General features: G+C 40.7%; 1 protein-coding gene across 3 annotated transcripts in view; it reads left to right on the forward strand.

Annotated features, from left to right (window-relative positions):
• Nucleotides 1-25838, forward strand: part of COL24A1 (collagen type XXIV alpha 1 chain) — a 460026-nt gene that overhangs the window by 220245 nt on the left and 213943 nt on the right. For all 3 annotated transcript variants that reach the window (XM_033916356.1, XM_033916354.1, XM_033916355.1), the window contains exons 20-21: nucleotides 759-812; nucleotides 18606-18659. In XM_033916356.1, the coding sequence (XP_033772247.1) occupies nucleotides 759-812; nucleotides 18606-18659 (108 nt within the window). The remainder of the gene's footprint in view (nucleotides 1-758; nucleotides 813-18605; nucleotides 18660-25838) is intronic.

Below are 25838 nucleotides of genomic sequence, written 5' to 3' on the forward strand. Positions count from 1 at the left end.
GTCTTAAAGACATTTGGAGCATTGAGACTAAGCAGCTGATTTCTGCGTCTTAATGGCCACGGATTTGGACTTGGAGGATGAGATGTACAGCGTCATCATCTATGAGGCAAACTTGTTGTTTTTTTTGTTGCATAGAAGTTTTTGGACCCCTGTTAGATTACAAAAATTAGATAGTTCTAAGTCAAATAGATGCTGGCACTGTCGTCTTGATATAGGGACACTGGATCATCTGCTCTTCTTTTGTCCCTTGATACTTAGATTTTGGTGATCCATTTGGGGTCAAATTAATAGAATACTGGATGTCCCATTGAAATTGACATATGATGCAGTGCTATTTGGCACGGTATTGATGGCTAAAAGCCCAATAACTTCCCATAACAACAGACTTCTCTTTATCATGACAGGAGTTGCCATACAACTTATTTTGAAGAACTGGAAAAACTGGGACCAGCCAGAGGCGGGGGTGGGAGGGGGGTGGGGATATACTATTAATTTAATTTGGGAAAGGTTATTGAAGGAATCTATGTATTTGTGTTTTTCTTGATTAGTCATTTGGTTAGGCGGGAGGGGTAAAAATGATTGCTTATGTATTTCTGCAAGATGAATTATTATATGTACATCTACTTATTTATTGCACTGTTGATAGTTGGAAAATCAATAAAGAATATATTAAAAAAAAAATAATTGAATAGGAAAAGTAACTGGTAATCTCATTGCTTCTAAAATAACCTTAACCGTATGTTTTTTGTGCTCAACAGGGTTTCCCAGGAGATATTGGTCTGCCAGGAATAAATGGTCCTGAAGGACCAAAGGTAAGGGCAACATTTCAGAGTTTTTAAGAACTCAGGCATTTCCAACAAAATTATAAGCACGGAAAATATTTAATGCTGCTTTAACTCCTATTTCAGGTTCTTAATTGGAGACAATTCTGTCATTTTCCCTTTTTATCTTGAATAGATTGTAAGTTCTATAGAGTAGGAACCATCTCTTATGTGCATGTGTATTGTAGCAATGTAGAAATGATAAATGTAGCAGTAGTAGTGATAGCCACCTTCTGAAATGGCACCCTTGACTTGCTTATTATTTTATTGTGAGCATCCAATGGTTTTACCAGCTTTGTGATTTGTACACATTCCTCAGTGTCTACCTTTCAGAGTGTCTTTTAAGAGGACTTCGAGATCTATAAGAACATGCAACAATTGCTTTGTGTATATAAAACTGTTAGAAGGAACATGTCTTTCAGAATCTAGAAAAGCATTGTAATTTTAAAAACTGTCACAACTTGCATAATATGTTAGAAAACCATCATGCTGTTCACCGATAAGATGCAGCAGTACCAGAAGAGCAATAGTAACCAAGAGAAAGGAGACATCTAGGAGATACGATATGTATTGCCAAAGTATTGTATTACAAAATGACCCAACACGGCTGGGTTTCAGCAAATGAGTCTTCATCAGGGGGTCACACAAGCTGATGAATAAATCACAGACAACTCTGCATCATAGCTATTGTCTACTTTCTAGTTGATCAATATGCTTTCCAGTTTCAGACTTGAGGGTTTTTATTGGTCAAATAGAAATTGGTCAACATATATGGTGAAAAGTTGTCTGTGATTTATTCATAAGCTTGTCTGACCTCCTTTGCTGAAACCTAGCTGTTGTGTCATTTCACATTAAAGAACCTTGGTGATATCTCCTGGCTGATCTCTTTTCTTTTGACCATCTTTCCTCTTCCGATGAAGCATGCATATATGGAGGTTTCTTCCTGTAGCTTGCTCACTGAGAAGCTGACATTGTGTTCACTTTTTTTTCTCATCACATGAGATAACTGAAGCATCTAGAAAGGACTAACTATCTACAGTAGTATTTATTTAAAATTATTTATAACCCGCTTATTCACAAATCTAAGCGAGGAACAAAATCGCAGTAAATAATACAAACCAAAGTCAAACACAAGTTAACTAAAATAAACAAATTTAAAAACAACAATACAAAACAGGGAACATGAAGAGTACCGTTACTTATTACTTGTTGTTTGGAGTAGAAAAGAACAGCCACAACTCACAGTGCCACATTACTCAACCAAAAAAGCACTCAAATAATACAGTTTTCACCCCTTTTCTAAAAGACCAGAGCGTTTTAGATTGGTGCAGAGACAAAGGTAAAGCATTCCAAAGCGCTGGGCCCTGGACAGAAAACATAGACTTACGATTCCCCGTAAGCCTCACCACTGCTAAAGATGGAACCCCTAAACTCGAACTGTCTAAAGACCCTAACTCATGGACAATACTACTGCAGAAGAGAGCGGACACTTTAGCACTTAGATCTCAAAAGTCTATGTTCAAAAATTTTAACCAGCTAACTTTGCAAATGAATTGCTTATTTCTGACTGGTTAAAAATCTACCCACAAGGATACAGAATGACTAAGGGCTCCTTTTACGAAGGTGCGGTAGCGGTTTAATGCGTGTAATAGCACGCACTAAACCGCCGGCCATGCTAGCCACTACCACCGCCTTTTAAGCAGGCGGTAGTTTTTCAGCTAACGCAGGGGTTAGCGTGTGATGAAAAGTCGAGTGCGTTAAACCCGCTAAAGCGCCTTTGTAAAAGGAGCCCTAAGTGTACAGATCAATGTGCCTAAGAAGTTGGGCTACTTAGAGGAAAAACTGGAGTGAGTCAAATATTTAACCATTTAGTGTAATATTCTGCACTATCTGGCTAAATTTGGTTTGACAAATCCTATGCACTGCAAAATCAGATCATTGAAAATGACAGACCCTGATAATGTAATGGATGACATGAGATAAAACAATGAAGGAGAGTGCAAGAGCAATATCTTAAAGATTCCTAAATGTTGATGGGTGTTGAAGTCCCAAAGAATGAGGGAAAGGAACAATGATTCAAGAAAGAAGGAAAGCCAGGATTCAAAGTCAATGAGAAAGGAAGAGGGGGGCTTATTAGGGAGTCTATAAATACATGCAGTTTTCAACCGCACAAAGTGGAACCTGAACTTGGAGCCAGGAAATAAAATTTGCAATGCTTTATTAAGAATTGTAACAAAATCACAATGGAACCTTGACATGAACCTTGCAGTTTTCAACCTTCACTAATTTTCGACCAGTTGTTTGTGTCTGAATTGGCAGAAAAAGTGGTAAATGATCAATTAGTAAACTATCTAGACAAGTTAAATGTCGTCCAACCTCATCAAACCACTTCAAGCTATCAACTATCATTTTATAAAACCTTGACCAAAATAAATTTTTGGTGCTTATCTCTCTAGATCTTACTGCAGCTTTTGACCTCATTGACCATGATCTTGTTCTCAGTAGACTGACTTCTATACGCATTGCTGATACTGCTCTTGCTTGGATAGATCTTTGGAATGATTCAGACTCATACCCCTATACTATACCCTGTGGAACACCCTAAGGGTTGGTATTTGCCCCTATTCTTTTTCAGAATGTTCTTTTGCTCTTACTTATTCTCATATGATCCCTTGGTCGTACGGTCTCAATCACATGTACAGATAACATTCAAATATTGGCTTTGTTCTCTGGGAATGTGACTGCCAAAATTTGTGCTCTTTGTTCTAAATTGAATCAGATTGCTGATGGGCTACAGTCTCTTATAAATTTGATGCTCAATCCAGAAAAATCTAAGGCCCTTGTGATTGGACACTTGCTTCACTCATCCCTGTCTACTATTATCACTATGGCTGGTGTTCACATTCCCTTTGTACAAATAGTGAAAACACCATATATCCACTGTGGTTAAATCCTGCTTTCATAAACTCTGGTTAATTTACCTAGAATGCCAACTGTTTTGCCTGACTGCTTTTGGGACCCTTGTCCACTCCCTAATAACATCTCAATTGGACTATTGTAACTTCTTGTTAGAAGGCTTTCAATCCCAAGAACTCTCTAATCGTCAGTTAGTACAGAATTCACACTATGCCTTCTTATTGGTTCCTGGAAGTTTGATCACATCACACCTTTTTTCAAATGGAACAGTGGCTTCTCATTTCATTCCATATGACAGGCAGTCCCCAGGTGATGAACGTCCAACTTACATCTGATTTGTACATACGAATGTGGTTGCACTCTCCCATTCCTCTCTCCCTCTCACCATGCAGGTCCAGCATTTCAATTCCTTTCCTCCCCACAGCTTTCCCAAAGAGGCAGCGGTTGGCTGGCAGGAGCAGCATTGTAAACAGAACGCCTGAGGTTAGCCCCATTGGGGCCTTTCCTCTGCTGCATCTGCTTCCTATGATGTTACTTTCTTTAGGCAGACATGGCAGAGGAAAGGTCCCAATGGGCTGACTTCTGCCAGCCAGCTGTTGTCACTTTAGGAAGGTTGCGGGAAGGGGATGAACGGAGATGCCAGGCCTGCTTGGTGAGAGGAAGAGGAAGAATGAGCAGAAAGGCCAGACCCAGGGTACAGCCAGTGGAAATGGTGGGTGTTCTTGGGGGCGGGGCTGAGAAGTAGTTAAAAAGGGCTCAGTAAATTCTACTGGCAAAGAGGGTGCTGTATTTTCCATCTTATTGTTTTTTTCACTGATTTCCCCGATGTTTCACTGGCCGGTTTGTTCAAATATTTGTCCATATGCGGTAAACCGCTTATTGAGATGGTATTTCAGTAAAAAAAATCCAATTTTAAGATGATTAATAGGTGCTCATGTGGTGCGGGACCCAAGAACCATTCAGAAACGCATCCTCTACCTTCGGTAACGTTTTCTTCAACTTTTTTGGATGCCTAAGAGGAGGGGACGGCAGAGGGATATCCCTCATTCCTTGGCCGCGACTTCGACTCCGCGTCAAACTGCAATAACATCATTTGCAGTTCCGATGGCGTTGGGCGGATCCGCAGCTGAGCTCCAGGAGCAGCTCAGCATGGACGGCGACACGTCGCTGAGCCCTTTGGGACCTGACCCTCCTCCTCCCCCAAGCAGTGCAATGGAGTTGTTATTTCCTGTTGAGGGATTTCGGCAGCAGCCGACTCAGGAGATGACCCTGTTGCAGGCCAACTCGGAGAGAAGACCTGGAGAGGGAGGAGGAACACTGCAGGCAAGCGGTGGTGAGAGTGGGGGAGGTGAAACCCGGGAAGGAGAGCGGGAACCCGGGTTACCTCATCTCAAGCCGCTTGTGAAACCGGCGGTGGTTAAACTGGATTCACTGTGGGGAGCAATTGAAAATCTTCAAACTGTATGTATTGGATTTATTTCCTTGATGGCTGAAGTTTCTACTAAAGTTAATAAATTGGAAATTGCTTCTTGTGATCAAGCGAAACAAGTAGGAGACATTGAAAAATCTATAACTGAGATTAAATCTTTAAATAACCAGCATGCAAAGGATAAAGTTTTTCTTCTTCGTAAAATTGAAAACTTGGAAAATCAAAATAGGAGTTTGAATTTGAGGATTTTAAATTTTCCCATGTCTAAATTTAAAACTCCTAGGGAATTATTTAAGGATTTCCTGGTTTCTATATTAAAAATTACGGAAATTAATATTCCACCTTTGCAGAAGATTTATTATTTAAAAAGGACAATAAAAGAGCCCGATACAACTATTGAACAAGACTTAACGACTTTCTTGGAATCATCAAATCTTGAATTGTCCGGACGAGCTACACTGATAGTATCCCTGGTATTCTATCAGGATAAAGAAATGATTTTGAAATTGTATTATGGTTTAAAACAAGTTTCTTTTTTGGGAGAAAGAATATATATATATCCGGATGTTTCAAAATGGACTCAGACTAGAAGGAAAGAATTTCTTACATATAGGGATAAAGTTGTATCATTAGGAGCTTCTTTCCAGTTAAGATTTCCTTGTAAATGTTTTGTTGTATTTCAAAACAATAGGTACATTTTTTACGACTCACAGCAGCTACGTTTCTTTCTAGAGGGAAAAGGTGTTTCATTTGCACCATAGTGATTTTCGGTATAACTCAAGTCTATTTTTATTAAACCATCGGTTTTCACTTAATTTCCTGTAAAACTTTAATATGTGATCTTTCCTGGAAGAATTTCTCTCTCTTAGTCTCCTTCCTCCCTTATTGAGGACTATAATTAAAAAAGTATGGTTTACTTCTTTTTTGTTAATATATTGATCCAATAATGAAAATGGATTTACTTTGTATTATTTTTTCGAATTATCATGACTACTAATATTGGATGTATTAATATCGTATATTGCCTGTTAAGCACAATTGTTGTTTATTTGAAAAATGTAAATAAAGAATTAAAAAAAAAAGAAACACATCCTCAAGTTTCCAGGTTTATTAAAAATTTGTTATACCGCCAAATCAAAACTTCTTAGCGGTTTACAGAGCAATAAAAAGGGATTACAAGGCTAAAAAACATAAAATAAAATTGACAGACTCATAGCAGGACTTTAAACAAAACAGGAACAAAAGGAATTAGGGTAGAACTACATTATTGATAGGAAAGAAAGAACAGGAAAAAGGGAAATACAATAGGTAAGAGAAACATTTTTAAAAATCCAGTATTCTGGACTGGATGTGCACATTTGGTGGGGTGATTTTGAAGAGAGCCTTGTCTTTTACCTACAGGATCTCTGAAACCTTGGTAGTTTCATATTTCTAAGACTGTTCTTACCTGATAATTTTTCATGTTTACATTTATATTTTCTGTATCAGTCAGTAGTATGCTGGCAATTTCAAGAGCTCCAGCATTTTTTTATTCTCTTTATAATGGAGAATACCAGATCTCTACTTCAGATTCTGGTAAGGTGGCATAACCCATATCTCTAGAAAGATCTAGCAGGAATCAAGGAAAATAAATTTGCAGTTAAAAATGAAATTCATCTTTTGTATTGTGTTTTCATTGTTCACCACTTTCATGTCTTGTTTTGAAAGGAAGTTATTCAAATTCAACAAGCCTTAGCAAGTTCTGAGGGCTTTGCCAATGTGGACGGAGCATTTTTTTGTTAACTTAGGAAATAATGATTCTACACCAGTGATGATAATGTGGTAATTTATTACTCTGAAACCTGGCAAACTTCCTTTTTCTTAAGAGATTATTTTGGCTACATGTTTTTTATCAGATATTTGTGTACCCATTATCAGAAGGTATGCAAACCACAGAGGCAATGTAATACTTTCTATGTTTATCTATGAACAGCACTACATAATTAAACTGAATGCAAGAATGAAGACATTCAGAAGGAATGGACAAGCAGATTGAATGTTAGCCAAACCTGAGCCTGTAGACCAGATGAAACCCATGAATGTGTCTGCTACAGGAGGGAGCTATCACTGTAAAATTAGAGTTCAAAATGTGCAAAGAAATGAGGATCAAAAGCATTAGTTATCTGGAATCATATGGCTGATTTTGATGCAACATACCTTCATAATAAATTCATAAAGCAATGCCCTTCATCTGCTGACTGCTCAGGAAAGATTGATTATAAAAATGTGTTTCACTGCAAAATGAACATCTGGTTCAAGAAAGACAAGAGTTGATCTGGCATCCAGTGATCACCGCATGGTGTGGTTTAATATTAAGACAGGTATAGAGAGGGCTTATTCAAATGTAAAGGTTCTAGACTTTTTTAAAAACTAACTGTTCAGATGGGGGATTATGTCAAGGAATTGTCTGGATGAGAACATCTAGAAGAAGTAGGAAAGCAGTGAGCAAAACTGAAAGGAGCTAAGGGCAACAAACCATTTTATAAGGAAAGTAAGTAAAAGTAAGAGGAAAAGAAGGTTGCTTTGGTTCTCAAAAGTAGTAGCTGAAAAGGTAAGGAAAAAGAGGTTAGCTTTCATAAACTGCAAAAGATCGCAAAAAGAGGAAGAAAGGTGAAAATATCTGGAAAAATTAAGAGAAGCTGGTCAAGTAGTCAGGAAAGCAAAGATACAAATGGAAGAAAAAAAAATAGCTGACATGGTAAAATGGGGGAACAAGATGCTTTTTAGGTATATTAGTGATAGGAAGAAGTGCAAAAGTGGCATTGTGAGACTCAAAAGTGAAGGGGAGAAATATGTAGAAGCTGATAAAGATAAGGCTTAACAAATATTTGTGTTCTGTGTTCACAGCTGAAGTGCCAGGAACAGGACCACAGAAGAAAAATGCAAATAGTGATAGAGGTGTGGTAGACTCTGATCGATTTTCAGAGGATTGTGTTGCTGAGGAGCTAGCTAAACTGAAGATTGGCAAAGCAATGGGGCCGGATGATGTACATCCGAGGGTACTGAAGGAACTTAAGGAAGTTCTGGTGGCTCCACTGGCTGACCTTTTCAGTGCTTCTGTAGAATTTGCAGTGGCACTGGAGGACTGGAGAAGAGTGGATGTGGTCCATCTCCACAAAAGTGAAAGTAAGGAAGAAGTAGGAAACTACAGGCTGGGAGATGGGAGATATGATAGAGACGTTTAAATACCTATATAGTATAAATGCACCTGAAGCGAGTGTCTTTCATTTGAAAGGACGATCTAGAATGAGAGGACATAGGATAAAGTTGAGAAGTGATAGGCTCAGGAGTAGTCTAAGAAAAATATGTTTTTGTGGTAGATGCAGGGAATGGGCTCCCAGTAGAGGTGGTGGAGACTGACTGTCTGAATTCAAGAAAGTGTGGGACAGGCACATGGAATCTCTTAAGGAAAGGAGGAGATAGTGGATGGGCAGACTGGATAGGCCATTTGGCCTTTATCTGCCATCATATATCTATGTTCTATGTCTAATTTTCTATATCTTTATGTAAGGTTTATGCAGAGGTGTAGTGGGGGGAGGAGCACCCTGAGTGCAGTCTTGGTAGGAATGCCACCCAACAACAATACAGCAGCATCTCTTCTCTCCCTCCAACCCCAGAAATGGACGGTCTCTTAAATCTACTCCCCCTGGTATGTCAAACTTTTCTGTACTTAGCCAGCATTGACCTGTTGCTCATGCCAGCCCTGAGCCCTCCCTTGATTTAACTTCCTGTTCGCAGGACCAGGTAATTTGCAGCACTGATACAGAAATAATTATGGCTCCTTGCACCTTGTATGCCCTGTACTTTCTATCACACCTAATATGTTATGGGGTACTTTTACTAAGTTCCAGTAAAAAGTGGCCTTAGTGCAGCCTTATGTGGGATTTCCTTGCATGAAAAGAATCATGGGGATGATGCTGGAGGCAATTCATCAAGTCGCTAGGACTTGCACACGAGTCGATGGCACCTAACAACAACAACAAGATAAGTTTTACTAAAGCAATAAAAATAGCTGTGCAGCTATTAAAAATATTTATTCCATGAACACTTATTGCCTCCCATTTTGTAGACGGTAAGGGCACATGCGGTATCCATGTGCTAACCAGTTAGCATGCGCTAATATAGTTAATATTGTATTATAAGTTAGTGCAGGAATGCCCACTCTTCCCCCTCAGACATATCCTTAAAAAAAAAATACTTGTAGCATGTGGTTAGCATGCACAGATTTTAGAGTTACCATAGAACTCCCGAACATGTCCCGTAGTATGCCATTTTAAGCTGGGATAGGCACGTGGGATCTCTCAGAGAGAAAAGAGATAATGGTTACTGTAGATGGGCCATTTTGGCCTCTATCTGCCATCATGTTTCTATTAGAGTCCCTGTGTTTCCTTTCTATAGTCAAGATCCACTGTACCATGGCCAAATATATCAAGTAATAACTAAATTGTACTTTCATGATAAGGATATTTTTATTTTGTATTAATATTTACTGTATGGCTTTTCATTGCTGTTCACTCATGCCAGCTGTCTATTCCAAACTTACTTTTCAGTGCTATTTACTCATGTCGGATTTGAAAGGATGTTAGGAGCATTTACTAATTCTGTCAAATGACTGATTTAGTATGTGGCATTTAAAAATCTGAAACATTTACATTTGGATGTCTGGCCAATTTTTCCATTTACTCTAAGACAAGTGACTTTGGGTGCAGATGTGACTAAGGACAGCTGATTTCTTGTTTTGTTTAAGGCTATCCACTCTTGATCTGAAAGAGTTTTTCTTAATAGAACTGTTAGTTAAACAATGCTCCTTCTATGGTAAATAGGTTTCTGATGCCCACCTTCTTACATCAAGAATAATTCAGAAATCTTGAGGTTTCAGTTGTGTGGGGCAAGTAAGTTCTGTGGGACTCCCAGGAGACTTGTCTTCCTGATGATATCAGAACATGACATTGTCCCCCACCCCCACCCCCAGCCTTCATCAATGTCTTCTATCATTTATCTTGGAAACATACCTATCTCATTAGGAGGGTCTTCTTTTCTCCCATAAAGATGCTGATCTGGAGTGCCCAGCAATATTTTAATTAAAAAGAAAAGTAACATTATAGAAAAGTCAAGACTAGGCCACATTTGGATTTGTGATGTTGAGATCACTTTATATTGCATCTTTCAGATGAGATTCCAAATGACTTTGAATGTAGCTCACAATGTGAGTTTTCAGAGGACTTAAATTTATTTTTTTAATTTGTTTTCTATCCCGTTCTTCCCAAAGAGCTCAGAATAGGTTACAGGTTAACATACTGTACATAATATACAGTTAACAGGTTGCAATTTGCCATAGTACAGTACAAGGTTTTTTGATACAAGTTTTATTCTAACTCGACACATACTAGGGATCTAGTATCAGTATACATAATATATAGTTTACAAGATAAATTTGACATAGTTACAGTGTAAGATTTATCAATATAAGTTTTTATCCTATGTGACACATACATACCGAGGATCTAGTACAAATATACATTATTTCTTTGTATTCTATCGGCCTTAGGCAGGGGAGTTAGGTGAAGAAGTATGTTTTTATTGTTTTTCTAATGTTGAGGAGTCCTTTAAGGGTTCTGATCTGCGGCGGCAGTTGATTCCTGTGGCTCAGTATGAAGTGGGAGTAGGAATGTCGTTTGGCGGTTTACAATTGAAGGACATGACCAGGGGGCGTTTTAAGTTGTATTTCATCCTGGAAGTGGAGGGACCTGTTCGGCACGTATGGAGGAAGTTTAGTCATCATGCAACGAAACTGGTAAAAGGGCTGGAACACTGCCCATACGCCGAGAGGTTGGATAGGCTGGGGCTCTTCTCTCTGGAAAAAAGGAGGCTCAGGGGAGATATGATAGAGACCTTCAAGATCATGAGGGGCATAGAGAGGGTGGATAGGGACAGATTCTTCAGACTGAAGAGGACAACAGGTACGAGGGGGCATTCGGAGAAACTGAAGGGAGATAGGTTCAAAACAAATGCAAGGAAGTTTTTTTTTCACCCAAAGGGTCGTGGACACTTGGAATGCGCTACCGGAGGAAGTGATCAGGCAAAGTACGGTACAGGGATTCAAACAGGGATTGGACGGATTCCTGAGGGATAAAGGGATCGTGGGATACTGAGGGAGGAGCTGGGATGTAACACAAGTATAGAAAGCTAACCAGGTAATAAGTATAGAAACCCAACAGGTCGTGCATGTGCAAGACCGGAGGGTTAGGACTACGATGGGAAGATAGGACTTCAATGAGAAACCAAGGTGGCAAGGGAGCCCCTTCTGGGGCCCAAACTGGTCGTGACCTGTTTGGGCCGCCGCGGGAGCGGACTGCCGGGCAGGATGGACCTATGGTCTGACTCGGCGGAGGCACTGCTTATGTTCTTATGTAGCCCAGCACCATGTAATGCAAGATTTTGAATGCTAGCATCAGGCTCTTGAAGACACAATGTTTAGCTAAGGGCAGCCAGTGAGCTCACAATAGAGCCTGGGAGACAGGGTCATGGGCACGGAGGTTTTTTAGAAGTCTGATAGCCGTGTTTTGTACACACTGGAGACGTATGTTCTTTGCCATGAGACCACTGAATAAGGTGTTGCAGTAGTCCATATGGGAGAGGCCTAAGGCATAGAGTAGTTGGGTGAAGTCAGACTCAGAAAAGTAGTTCCTTATTTTTTGGAGTTGTCGCATGTAGTAAAATGAGCAAGATACCACCTGAGAGATATGGTTGGAAAGCGACAGGTTGAAGTCAAGGAGTATTCTTAGGCTATGTACTTGGTCTTTCGCAGTTATGGTAGTTGAAACCCAGCATAGCGAAGGTCGGGCATAGTTGCAGTGTTCTTTCTGGAGCCAAAGGAATTCCATTTTGGAGGCGTTTAGTTGTAATTTGTTGATGGACATCCAGTTTTTGATTTTCAAGTGGAAGTTTTAGGAATTTCGTGATCTGGCTGTCACGGGCTTTTTCTAGCGGTAGGTATAGTTGGATGTCATCTACGAAGGAGTGAATTTGTATTTGGTATGCGTGGGCTATGTCTAGCACTGGTCTAATGTAGAGATTGAATAATAGGGGGATAGTAGAGCCCCCCCTGTGAAACACCGTATTTGATCGGTTTTGGTTTCAATTGCGCAATATGCTTTAGGATCTATTATTCAGGAAGGAGGCAAACCATCGTAATGCAGTGGCTCAGATTCCAGTTTCAGAGAGCCATGCAATGAGGAGAGGATGGTCAATAGTGTCAAATGCCACGCTGAGATCCAGCAGCACCAGAGCAACATCATTACTCTTATCTATGTCAGCAGTCGTCGATGATGTAGAAAAGGACGGTTTCAGTACAGTGGAATTTCCTGAATCCTGGTTGGAAGATGGATAGGGTTCTTTGTTTGGCGATGAAGGAATGTAATTGGTTTAACACAATTTTGTTCTAGGATCTTGGAGACGAAGGGTAGATTAGAGACAGATTTAAAGTTGCCGGGCATTTTAGGGTTGAATGTGGGTTTTTTCAAGATTGATCTGATGACCGCTGACTTCCAGACAAATATTGCAAACTATGGTATTATCACAATTAGATTATTGTAATAGAATTTATCTGGGCTTGCCAACTACTCAGGTTGTTCAGAACTCAGCGACCCAAATATTGATGGGAGTTTCTTGCTAAGAGCACATTTCTCCCATCTTAAGAAATTTACTTTGGTTACCAGTATCTTTTCATGTTCAATTTAAAATCTTAAAACTTGTTCAACAAGGCGTCTATGATAAACTGCCAGATTATCTGGTTAATTGTCTGTTGCGGTATAAACCATCCAGGGCACTGAGATCTAAAAATCATATGTTGCTTGATACAGGGAAATTGAACATTGTTCGATATGGGCGAACTAAAAAATCCTGCTTTTCTACGGCACTCTGAGGTTTTGTGATTATCTGTTGTAATTCAGAAAATTGCTCACAACTTACCTCTTTGTACAGGCATTTTCTGTTAGCTCTTCACTTCTCAACGAAGATTATGTTACCATCAGTAAGACACTCATGCGATAGTGTTTGTATCCCTGACCTCTGTTTTTTACCTGTTATGTACTTGGTCATGTAAGACTGTGTGTATTATAAGCTATGCATGTGATTTATGAGTGTTTTGGTTAAAAAAAAAAAGAAGTGGATTATAAATGTTTTAAATAAATAAATATTTCACATTATCCAAAGTTCTAGGCAGATTACAACAGACATACAAAGCATTAAATGAAACACTAGACAATGAATGGTTAGTGATAATCAACAAAAACTGCGAACCAAGATGGTTAGACAGTGGGTACACTCATGAAGACCCTCATGGGCATGAAGGAAAAGAACAGTTGAGCTTTTTCTTGAAAGAGAAAAAAGCTGGACAATGTATAGAGCAGGGGTGCCCAAAAGGTCAATTGCGATCTACTAGTAGATTGCGAAGGCGACGCGAGTCTATCACGGAGCCCGGGATTTCTCCCTGCTTCCCTGACGCTGACGCAGCAACAGGCCAGATGCGTGCAGCAACTGCACAAGCCTCCGCCTCCCCCCCCCCCAAACGTTAATTCTGACATCGGAGAGGAAGTTCTGGATGAGATTAGATATGATGCGAAATAGTTCCTTGGATTGGCTCGAGAAGGAGTCATTAAGATGTAATTCCTTTTTGAGGAGAGAACAAGAGATCTATAATTCTGTAGTGATAGGTTATTGTGTTCTAGTGTATCACTAGAAAGGATTTTTCTCCAGGATTGCTAATAACGTCGAGATTGGCATTGAACCAAGGGACTCTGTGATAACTTCTAAGAGTAAAGATCCTTATAGGGGCTATTTGATCTAAGTTTTGAAGCAAAGCTCTATCCATGTTTCAACCATATGGTTAAAATTCAAAGTAGTGTAATGAGCTGTTTGTCAGAGAAAGCCTTTTCCAAGTCAGAAAATTTGAAATGTTTAGAAAACGTGTGAGGAAAAGAAGAGGCAAGAATAGTATCTAACACTAAAGAAAAACTAATGAGATGATGATCCAACCAAGGCACAGGGTTGATCTGACTAATCTGAGTTATTAAAGTGAATAGGGTGAGGGTAGAGTTAGTGAAAATAACATCAAGTATGTGTCCTTTATCGTGAGTACAAGAGGCTACCAGTTGTGTCCAACCTAGGGGCATCAAGTAAATCAAGAAACTAATCTGCAAAAGGATCACAATGCTTATCATTAAGGTGCACATTAAAGTCATCAGCTAAGATGGAAACACAGTGACACAAATCTAGATCAACCAGCCATTCAATGAAAGCAGAGTAGACACGAGGAATGGTGCCAGGAGTACAATATTAGAGAAGGATATTGTGAGTGGGAGGATAGAAAAAGAAGATCAATGCCATCAAAGAGAGGAATATTTTAAGAAAAGCAAAAAGATTCTTTAGGAAGAACGAGGACCCGTCCCCCTCACTTTTTCCAGCACGAGGTTGGTGATAAGCAATAAATCCAGGCAGACATAAGGAGTTAATAACCACAGTATCTTCTTGCAGAAACCAGGATTCAGAGTTGCCCAGCAAGTCAAAATGGTAATCTCTAACAAGGTCAAAGATTATTTAGGTTTTGTTTTTTTTACTGAGCAAGCATTTATTAAAACACCATTAATAGTCTGAGAGGATGGATAAGCTGTGTGCTGAATGAATCATACTGGAACAAGATGTTTAGGGTGGACTTGCTTTTTGTGAGAGTAACATAACTCTCTATAGCAGCCCCTACCAGTCACTATAGAGATGACAGATTCTGACATGATAGATTAGTGTATTGCAAACTTTGTGCCACAGCACAGTAGTGTGCCCCAGCAGCTTCCAGGTGTGCCATGGGATGCCAGTGAGGAGGAGAGGTGCCAGCGCTGGCTGACTGCTTACAGTATGTGTCTCCCGCGGCAAGAGGCACGTCCTGTAGTCAGTCATCTGGTGCCTGTGCCTCTTCTCTTTGCTGGTACCTCTGCTCCTTCTCCTCACCTCTCCTTCTGCAGTACACCCCCTCCCCCCCCCCTCCCGGCAGTAATAGGAGGCTCAGGGCCGCAGCTGAAGGACATACGCAGATGTCAATGTGATGACATCACACATGTGCATGATATCATCACGTCAACATCCACACTTTTCCAGGTGCCCTCCAGCTGTTGCCCCGAGATTAGTGTGCTGCAACTTAAAAGTTTGAACACAATACTTTAGGCCAGTGTATTGCAAACCATGTGCTGCGGTGAGAGGCACGTCCTGTAGGCAGTCAGCTGACGCCAAGAACTCTCCTCTTCACTGGCATCTCTCCTCCTCTCCCCGCACTTCCTGTCCTCCAGGATCCCCCACTTATGAATTAACAGCTTCAGGGTTGTGGCCGAAAATCCTCTGTGCTTGCACAGACGTCAACGTGATGGCATCACGTCAATGTTTGCGCACTTCCGGGTGCCTTCTGGCCAGGACACTGGGTTTAGGTCTAAAAGTTTGCGGGACACTGTGATAGATAGTCAATGAAAATGGGACCAAGTAGTTTAATGACTCAACGCCAGAAGGTGGCAAAGCTACCAGGAGTCAATTGCTGCAGAAGAGTTAACAACAAGGATCCAAGAGGGAGACGTCTAGAAGCTCAGTAGAACATCATATGAAATGGATAAACAGCCAGATAATCTTTAAATGCCAAACTCTCCCTTCTCCAGTGCCACCTTTGTGATTGGCCATTTAAAAGTCCGCATGAATGGCCACACATATCCACATAACATCAGACTTCCTGGGATTAACTTTAATCTATGATTATCTAACTATGAGACAATCGCATCAATGCATTCATTAAGACTTAAGGCCATAAAAAAAGCACTAATGAAATGAAGTAGTAGGATATAATCAGCATATAAGTTACAACTAATTTTGCGGCCTTGGATCAAAATAGTAAGAGGGGTTAGCAGGGCCACTACCCTGGACCCCCAAGGGTCAGGATATCCTTCCCTTCTCCTCACCCTGTTCTGAAGCTCCCCTCACCTTTAGAAATGGAAAGGAGTCACCGACGTGGCAGCAATTTTTTGTGCTGCTCCCCTGCCGCAGTCCACCCAAGTTGAAATAGGAAGTTGCATCAGAGAGGGCAGACCGCAGCAGGGGAACGGCACAGAGGAAGTCATGAGCAGCAATACAGAATCACTGCCGTGCCAGCAACCCCTTTGCATTTTAAAAGGTATGGGGGATTTTGAAATGGGGTGGGGAGAAGGAAAGGACATCCTGGCCAACGAAGGCTCCTGGAGCTGCTGATATTTAAATGAATGGATGGATACTAGATGGGAGGGCATGTGGTGGACCAGGGGTGGGGAGGGAAGGAAGAGGAAGGGAGTGATGCTGGAGGGAGGGCATTTGGTAAGTGGAGAAATTGGGAGAGGGGGCATGGAGGAGGGGAATTAGAGGCCCCCTCCTTAATTTCTGCCCTGGGTGTTAGAGATTTAACAGGCCAGGTAAGAATGGAACCCCGAGGAACTCCACATAGGAAGGGGAAAAAAGGATCCATCTACAAAAGAGGTTTTCGAAACATACATTACAAACTAAGCTTCTTCGCTTAGGCCTGGTGGCAGTGAAATGTTTAATATCGAATCATTGGAAGAATGAATTAGCTTCAACACATGATGAATGGCTTAATCATTTGCTGTCCTTGTGGAAGATGGAGCTGGCTGTGGCTAAGCGCCGCTTTACTTATGTGTCTCAAGGTTATATCTGGAAAAACCTGGGTTATATTTTCCGTGCTCTTTAATTCTGCTCTATTGTTATTTCATCCTGTTGTATTGTTGGGGGTTGGGGGGAGGGGGAGGGATGGGGGGTAGGGGGATGGAATGGTGTTTTGGGAACTAACTTCTGTCTGGGGGGGATAGGGTTTGGGGAACTAAGCGCAATGTGTAGTCTTGCTATATTTTGACATTCTGATTGCAGTTTCTTGCCTATTTGATGCATCTTTGTTGTTGTTGAGTTGTATATTTATTTTCAAAAACCAATACATTTAAAAATTAAAAAAAGAGGTTTTCGAGAAATAAAAAATAAAACAGTCATGAGCCATGGTCATAATGTCCGTTCATAGAGCACTGTTAAAAGGAAGTCCCAGGGAAGTCCCAAACAGCTGAACTGGCAGTAGTTGCGGGAAGTCCTATCAGCTCAGCTGATCGGGGATTCCTCTGCTACAATCAGCTCAGCCAGCAGGGAGAGCAGCAGTGGTGAGCAGAATAACCCCAAATTGGCAGGAGGGATACCCACTCCCTCCTGCCTGACGAAACCCCTGGCAACCTCCCACCCAAGACACATCTCCCCCCCCCCAAATTAGCAGAAATGATGCCTACTCCCTCCTGCCTGAGGACACCCCTGACACCGCCCCACACCCAAAATCAACAGGAGAGATGCCCACTTTCTCCTGCCTCAGGACACCCCACCACCCCTGTACATTTTAGTAGAAAAAAATGGTAGGAGGGATGCACACACTCTCCTGGCGGCAGGCCTACCTTTTCAAAATGGCGAGCCTTTCCCTTTTTTGTACATCCTGGGATGCACTGGGCCACTTTAGTCTAAGGCCCTGATTGGCATAGTCAGATCTTATAGCTGTTTAATGAAAATAAAAGGAATTAAATATAATTTTAGAAAATGTTGCCATTAAAATGGTCTTTCCATAGTACTTCATAAGAAGTTTATCAGGGAAATGATAGCCTTCTCACAATTTATTTCTATCTGAATTTGTTGCCATGAGGAGAAAATAAATACAGTGGTGCCTCACACAACGAACTTAATTGGTTCCAGGAGCAAGTTTGTTATGCGAAAAGTTCGTTATGTGAAACGCGTTTTCCCATAACAATACATGTTAAAAAAAATAATTTGTTCTGCAGCATAAAATATGCTAAGATGACATAAAAAAAGATAAATTTGTCAAAATGGTGAAAATGGTGGTCTTGCTGAGGCCAAACTCTTTGACGAGGTCACACTGTTTTACCCCACATTCACTCCTTCTAATTATTTCCCGTTTCATTTCAACAGAAATCACCTTCCTGCTTTTTTTAGAAGCCATGATATATAAAAAATATTGAGTTTATCTTAAAAGGACGACTGTATACAGTGAGAGAGGGCAGTTAAGCGCAGTGACTAACGACTGCCTGCAGTGCCTGCGCGGAAGGATGCAATACATCGGCAGCTCGGGCGACTTCGTTGTGTGAAACGAAGTTCGTTGTGTGAAACGAAGTTCGTTGTGTGAAGTTCGTTGTGTGAAACGAAGTTCGTTGTGTGAATCAAGACATGAAGTTCGTTGTGTGCAGCGTTCGTTGTGTGAGGCGTTCGTTATGCGAGGCACCACTGTACATTAAAGCAAACAGTTCAGTAAATATAAAATCTCATTCTGTTTTATTACTTAGGGACTCCTAGGTGATCGCGGACCTCCAGGACCTCAAGGCCCTAAAGGAAATGAGGTATTCTACAGAAGCAAGGGCTTTTTTCCCCATTTATTTATTTATTTATTATTTATATATTTGGCTATTTTATTGAGCAGGAGGGGAGCTAAAGTGAGTAATTGTCATGTAGGATTGTAAAGTTTCCATTTTAAGCTGTATAGAGTATCCATTCATTTTAAAAGTATTATGCTTTTAAGTAACTTATGAGTTGGAATCACAAATCATTTAAAAGGTGTATAAGATCTTGTTTGTCCAATTTTGGGCCCTTTTTATAAGCCATGGTAGACCATTTTACCATTGGCCAGTGAGGTAAATACTCCAATACTCATTCAATTTCTATGAACGTTGGAGCATTTAACTCGCCGACCCATGGTAAAATGCTCTACCGTGGCTTATAAAAGGGGGTCTTTGTATCTGATTTCACAATACTGATGTTCTTTCATACCAATTTGATAATATATCAAGATTTCAGCAGAACTGAAGAGTTTGCTTAATGAACTAGACCTGTAATTAAGGGTAAAGTTTTGTGCACTGTAACATAAGGAATCTGGCTGAGATCCCTTGTACATCAGGACAGATCAAACTTGAGCATGCCATAGAAGTGGTATGCTCAGGTCCAGTGAGGGAGAGGAAATGGCTGCTGCTGCTACTTCTGAGATTGCCTCTGTAGGAGAAGAAAACTACAGTAGTCAGAGCAGCAGGCTGAGACCTGATGAAAATCAGGGTTCAAATTATGCTTTCACTGATGCTCCTTGTAAATTTGGCCAGGTCATTTACTCCATATACAAAAACTTAGGGAGTCTTTTTCTAAAATGTGTTAAGCATGTAACATAGGAATTAGCATATGTTGTTAGTACAGAGCTGCACTAACAGTTAATGCAGTGATATAGCACACACTAGTTCTTATGTAAAGTGCATAGCATGGAATAGGAAGGAAATGGATGGAGAATGGGCCTTGAATGTGACTTGCATTTAATGCATGGTAACTTATGGCATATTAATTGCTACTGCAGCAGATAATACAGATCACTTGATGCCTTTTGGGAATATTTCTATAACTGGTGCCTAATAGGAGCCTAGTCTGTTACGACAAGTAGGTGCCTAGTTTCCTTTATAGAATACTAGCATAACTGGTGAGATATGTATGTTTAACTTAGGTATAAGCTCTTGTGTCAGCTATAAAAGCCCTTAGATTATAAGTCCTTTTTGACAGAGAAATACCAATTGTACCTGTATCTACAGTAACTCAATTGGAGATTGTCCTTGGAAAGATGATTAAGCAAATCTAAAATCAAAATCCAAAATATGTGAAAGATGAAACATACTGTAGAAACGTGACAGCAGATGAAGGCCAAATGGTTCATCCAGTCGGTCCATTTGCAGCATCCACAATCTCCTCCTTCTCCCTAATTCAAGAAAGCATGGGACAGGCACATGGGATCTCTTAGGGAGAGGAGGAGATAGTGGATGCTGCTAATGGGCAGACTGGATAGGCCATTTGGACTTTATCTGCCATCATGTTTCTGTTTCTAAGAGATCTCATGTGCCTGTCCCAAGTTTTCTTGAATTCAAATATCATCTTTGTCTCCGCTACCTCTACTGGGAGATTATTCCATGCATCTACTACCCTTTCTGTAAAAAAGTATTTCCTTAGATTACTCCTGAGCATATATCACCTCTTAACTTCATCCTATGCACTCTCACTCTGGAGTTTCCTCTCATTTGAGACTCGCCTCATGCGTATTTATGTTACATAGGTATTTAAATGTCTCTATTATTTTTTCCCCTCTCCCACCTTTCCTCCAAATATACATATTGCGATCTTTAAATCTGTCCCCATATGCCATATGACTTAGACAACATGCCATTTTAGTAGCCTTCCTCTGGACCAACTCCATTAGGTTTGTATCCTTTTGAAGATGTAGTCTCCAGAATTGTACACAATATTCTAAATGAGGTCTCACCAGAGTCTTATACAAGGACATCAATACCTTCTTTTTCCTACTGGCTGTTCCTCTCCCTGTGCACCCAAGTATCCTTCTAGGTTTCACTATCACATTTTCAACCTTTTTGGCCACCATAAGATCATCACATTATCACACCCAAGTCCCCCTTCTCTTAAGAACATAAGAACATAAGAAGTTGCCTCCGCTGAGGCAGACCAGAGGTCCATCTCGCCCAGCGGTCCGCTCCCGCGGCGGCCCATCAGGCCCATTGCCTGAGCAATGGTCCCAGACTATCCCTATAACCTACCGCTACTCTTATCTGTACCCTTCAATTCCTTTATCCTCTAGGAACCTATCCAAACCTTCTTTGAAGCCTTGTAACGTGCTCCGGCCTATCACAGCCTCCGGAAGCGCGTTCCATGTGTCCACCACCCTCTGGGTGAAAAAGAACTTTCTGGCATTTGTTTTAAACCTGTCTCCTTTTAATTTTTCCGAGTGCCCCCTTGTACTTGTGGTTCCCCGTAATCTGAAAAATCTGTCCCTGTCTACTTTTTCTATACCCTTCAGGATCTTGAAGGTTTCTATCATGTCTCCTCTAAGTCTCCGCTTTTCCAGGGAGAACAGCCCCAGCTTTTTCAGTCTGTCAGTATATGAGAGGTTTTCCATACCTCTTATCAGTTTAGTTGCTCTTCTCTGGACTCCCTCAAGTACCGCCATGTCCTTTTTGAGGTACGGCGACCAATATTGGACACAGTACTCCAGATGCGGTCGCACCATTGCACGATACAGTGGCAGGATGACCTCCTTTGTCCTGGTCGTGATACCCTTCTTAATGATACCCAACATTTTGTTTGCTTTTCTTGAGGCTGTGGCGCACTGTGCCGACGCCTTTAAAGACTTGTCCACCATCACTCCCAGGTCTCTTTCAAGGTTTCTTACCCCTAGCAGTGATCCTCCCATTTTGTAGCTGAACATCGGGTTCTTTTTCCCTACATGCATGACCTTGCATTTCCCTACATTAAAGTTCATTTGCCATTTTTTGGCCCATTCTTCTAGCGTCGTTAGGTCCCTTTGCAGATCTTCGCAGTCTTCCATGGTTTCAACCCTGCGGTAGAGTTTGGTGTCATCCGCAAATTTAATAACTTCGCAATTTGTTCCCGCCTCCAGGTCATTAATAAATATATTGAACAGGAGCAGTCCCAGCACCGACCCCTGCGGAACTCCGCTCGTGACCCCATGCCAGTCTGAGTAATGGCCCTTCACTCCAACCCTCTGTTTCCTGTCTGCCAGCCAGTTTTTGATCCATCGGTGGACCTCCCCTTGCACCCCGTGTCTCCACAGCTTTTTAAGCAGTCTTTCATGCGGTACCTTGTCAAAGGCTTTTTGAAAGTCAAGGTAAATGATGTCAATGGATTCCCCTTTATCCACCTGTCTGTTTACCCCCTCAAAGAAGTACAATAAGTTTGTGAGGCATGACCTACCCTTGCAGAAGCCGTGCTGGCTCGACTTTAGCTGTCCATTGTTTTCTATGTGTTCACAGATACTGTCCTTAATCATTGCTTCCATCATTTTTCCCGGGACCGAGGTCAAGCTCACCGGCCTAAACTCTTATCATTCCCTTGGGGTTTTATAGTCAAAATGCAAGACCTTGCATTTCTTAGCATTAAATAATAGCTGCCAAATTTCTGACCATTCCTCAAGCTTCATTAGATCCTTCCTCATGTTATCCACGCTATCAGGTATCTACTCTATTTCAGATTTTGGTATCATCCGCAAAGAGGCGTATCTTATCTGACAACCCTTCAGCAATATCACTTACAAAAATGTTAAAAAAAAAACCCAAAAAACCAGGCCCAAGAACTGAACCGTGAGGCACACCACTGGTAACATTCCTTTCTTTGGAGCAATCACCATTGACCACTACCCTCTGGCCTTGCACACAACCAGTTCCTGACCCAGTCCATCACTTTGGGCCCATACCAGTTTATTAGACGCCTATATGGAACACTGTCAAAGGCTTTGCTAAAATTTAAATATGCCACATCTAGTGATCTCCCTCTATCCAATTCTCTGGTCACCCAGTCAAAGAAATTGATCAGATTTGTCTGATAAGACCTGTCTATTGAATCCATATTGCCTCAGGTTGTGTAATCCACCGGATTCTAGAAACTTAACTTTTCTGCATTTTAAAAGTGTTTCAATTTATTTACTTACTACAGAAGTCAGTATTATGGGCCTGTGATTCCCTACTTCTACCTTACTTCCACTTTTGTGAAGAGGGACCACATTCATCCTTCCCAAGCCTTTTGGTACCAGCCTCTGAAAGATCAGCCAGCAGAGCTGTCAGAACTTCCCAAAGTTCTTTCAGTTCCCTTGGATGTACACCATCCAGCCTCATTGTTTTGTCACTTTTAGTTTAGCTAGCTCCTCACAAACACAATCTTCATAAAATTGATCTGGGTCCACCACACCTCCAGCCCTATTTGCTTTTGCCTTCTCCCGGCGCTTCAGCTGTGAACACAGAACATAAATATTTGGTAAGCAATTCAGCCTTATCTTTATCAACTTCTATATATTCCTCCTCTTCACCTTTGAGTGTAACTTTTGCATTTTCTCCAATCACTAATATATCTGAACAAAGGTCTTGTCCCCCCATTTTACCATGTCAGCTATTTTTTCTTCCATTTGCATCTTTGCTTTCTTGACTACTCAACCAGCCTCTCTTAACTTTCCCAGATATTTTGTCTGTCTTTCTCTTTCTGTGGTTTTTTTTGTAATTTATACAAGCTAACCTCTTTTTCCTTACCTTCTCTGCTACATCTTTTGAGAATCAAAGTGGCCTTCTTTTCCCCTTACTTTTACTTATTATCCCACTGCTTTCCTGCTTCTTCCAGATGTTCTCATCCAGACAATTCTTTGATGTAATCCCCAATCTGAACAAATTTAGATATTTTAAAGTCTAGAAACTTCACTTTAGAATGAGCCCTCTCTACACCTGTCTTAATATTAAACCGCACCATGTGGTAATCACTGAATGCCAAGTGATCATCCCCTGTAACATGGTTATGTTTATTAAAAACTCTTAATATATCGCTTAGGCTATAAATTAGATCAAAGTGGTATACAATATAATCAAAAACTTGAAAAGTTTATAAAATCTCCTCAAAAGAGAATTGAATACCCAGCAAGAAGCACTGAACTCTTTTTTTTATTTTATTTTAATTAAAGTTTCATTTTTCCATTATCACAAAATCATTCAGTTTAAACAGAAACAAAAATAATAATTTTATACAATTAGAAATTAAATAAGGCAAATATTCCTCCTTTGTTCTGTTATTTCAGTCCCCTATTTATGGGGGAGAAAGTCAAAGAAACAATGTTATTCCATTATAATTACAACATTATTTAAGGTAAACCAATAAGCGCCTGAGTCAAACCTAATTTACTATCTATGAGCGTACTTCTTGTTCCTCAGCTGAGGTGCTAGCAGTACCTTACCTGAATAACTGGGAGGATTCAAAAAAGGTATATATAACTCCTTTGTAATTAACAAGACATTTACAAGGAAATCTGAGTACAAAAATAGCACCCAGTTTTATAACTTTAAAAGACATCTAAAGGCCCATTACTTTCCACTAGCTTTCCCTTGTTCAGCTAACTGAAATCCTTTGTCATGATTTGCATTGTAAAGTATTTATATTGAGTATGTAAGAATATTTTTATCTTATGTTTTTTCTCTCTTTTTCTTTTCTTTCCTATTTTTAATGGAGTTCTTTTCATTATTTATGATTATATTGTATACCATTTACAAAATCTCCCCAAAAGAGAATTGAACACCCAGCAACAAGCACTGAACCCTGATACCATATGAAAGCCAAAGAAAGAAAAAAACCTCAGTTATACAGGAGAGGGAAAAAACTCCTGCCTAAAAAACACAGAGGAGCAGTGCGTCAAACAGTTCTCTGCTATGTGAGCCTTTGCAGCCCTGAAGAAGTGGCATGTCAGCCACGAAACAGATTGTAGGCTGGCTGCACATAGTTTTTCCTGAACTTCCAGTTTAAGTTTGTAGTTGCTGCTAGCACAGTTTTGCACAGTGGAATTAGAAATATGATTGATTATCGTGTTTTTATTTTTGCACTTTTCTAGATATATATATAGTAGCCACAAAAGTTTTTTCTGCCTATGATGGATGGATTGTTGAGTGGTTCCCCCCCCCCCTCCTGTATAACTGAGGCTTTTTCTTTCATTGGCTTTCATATGGTATCAGAGTTCAGTGCTTCATTTTTGTTAGGCCACTCCCCCTCCTTTTCTTTCTACCCTGTCTTTCCTGAAAAGATTGTAGCCCGGTATAACTATATCCTAGTCATGGATGTCCATGAACTTCATCTCTGTGATCACCATTAAAACCAACTCAACCGCTTCCATAACATCCTCTACTGATCCAGAACCTTGTTTCCCATACTTCAAGCATTAATATATACTGCTTTCCAGGCATTACTCCTTTTTCTCATTTGTGTAGAGGTATGTAGTGATTAATTTACCCGAGGGCTTTTTCTTAACTGGGGGTTTGATCACCCTACCCCAATGATGCTAGTTTAATGCCCTCTTCAGTAGATTAGCCAATGCTACTGAAGACACTTCTTTGATGCACACCAACCCTGGAAAATCATCCCGTGGTCCAGGAAGACATAGAAACGTGATGGCAGATAAAGGCCAAATGGCCCATCTAGTCTTCCCATCCACAGTAACGATTATCTCTTTCTCTCTCTGAGAGATCCCGAGAGACAAAATACTCTTGATGACACCTTCCACACAACTGTGCATTCATCTCCAGGATGCGAGCTTCTCGGCCTTGGCCTTTAACCTTGACAAGAAGGATCAACGCGAACACCACCTGACTGCTTCACCTTCTCTCCCAGGACCACAAAGTCACTTTTGATACATTTGGAATGGTACCTTGCAGTATCATTAGTGCTAACATGAGTGAGCAGCATCAAATAATAGTCATTAGTTTTGATGAGTCTTGGCAAGCTGTCCATAACATATTGGATTTTGGCACCAGGCAGACAGCAAACCTTCTGGAATATCGTGTATGCTCTACAGATGGTTGCCTTTGTTCCCCTCAGAAGGAAATCACCAACTAACATTAACTTTCGCCTCCTAGCAGTCACAGATCCAACAACTTTGGGGATTTCAAGCTTTGGTCTTTCCTCTCCCTGGGATGCTCTCATCTCCTCCACTTCCAGGGCTG

The sequence above is a fragment of the Geotrypetes seraphini genome, chromosome 12, assembly GCF_902459505.1.
Source record: "Geotrypetes seraphini chromosome 12, aGeoSer1.1, whole genome shotgun sequence".
Classification (NCBI taxonomy): Eukaryota; Metazoa; Chordata; class Amphibia; order Gymnophiona; family Dermophiidae; genus Geotrypetes; species Geotrypetes seraphini.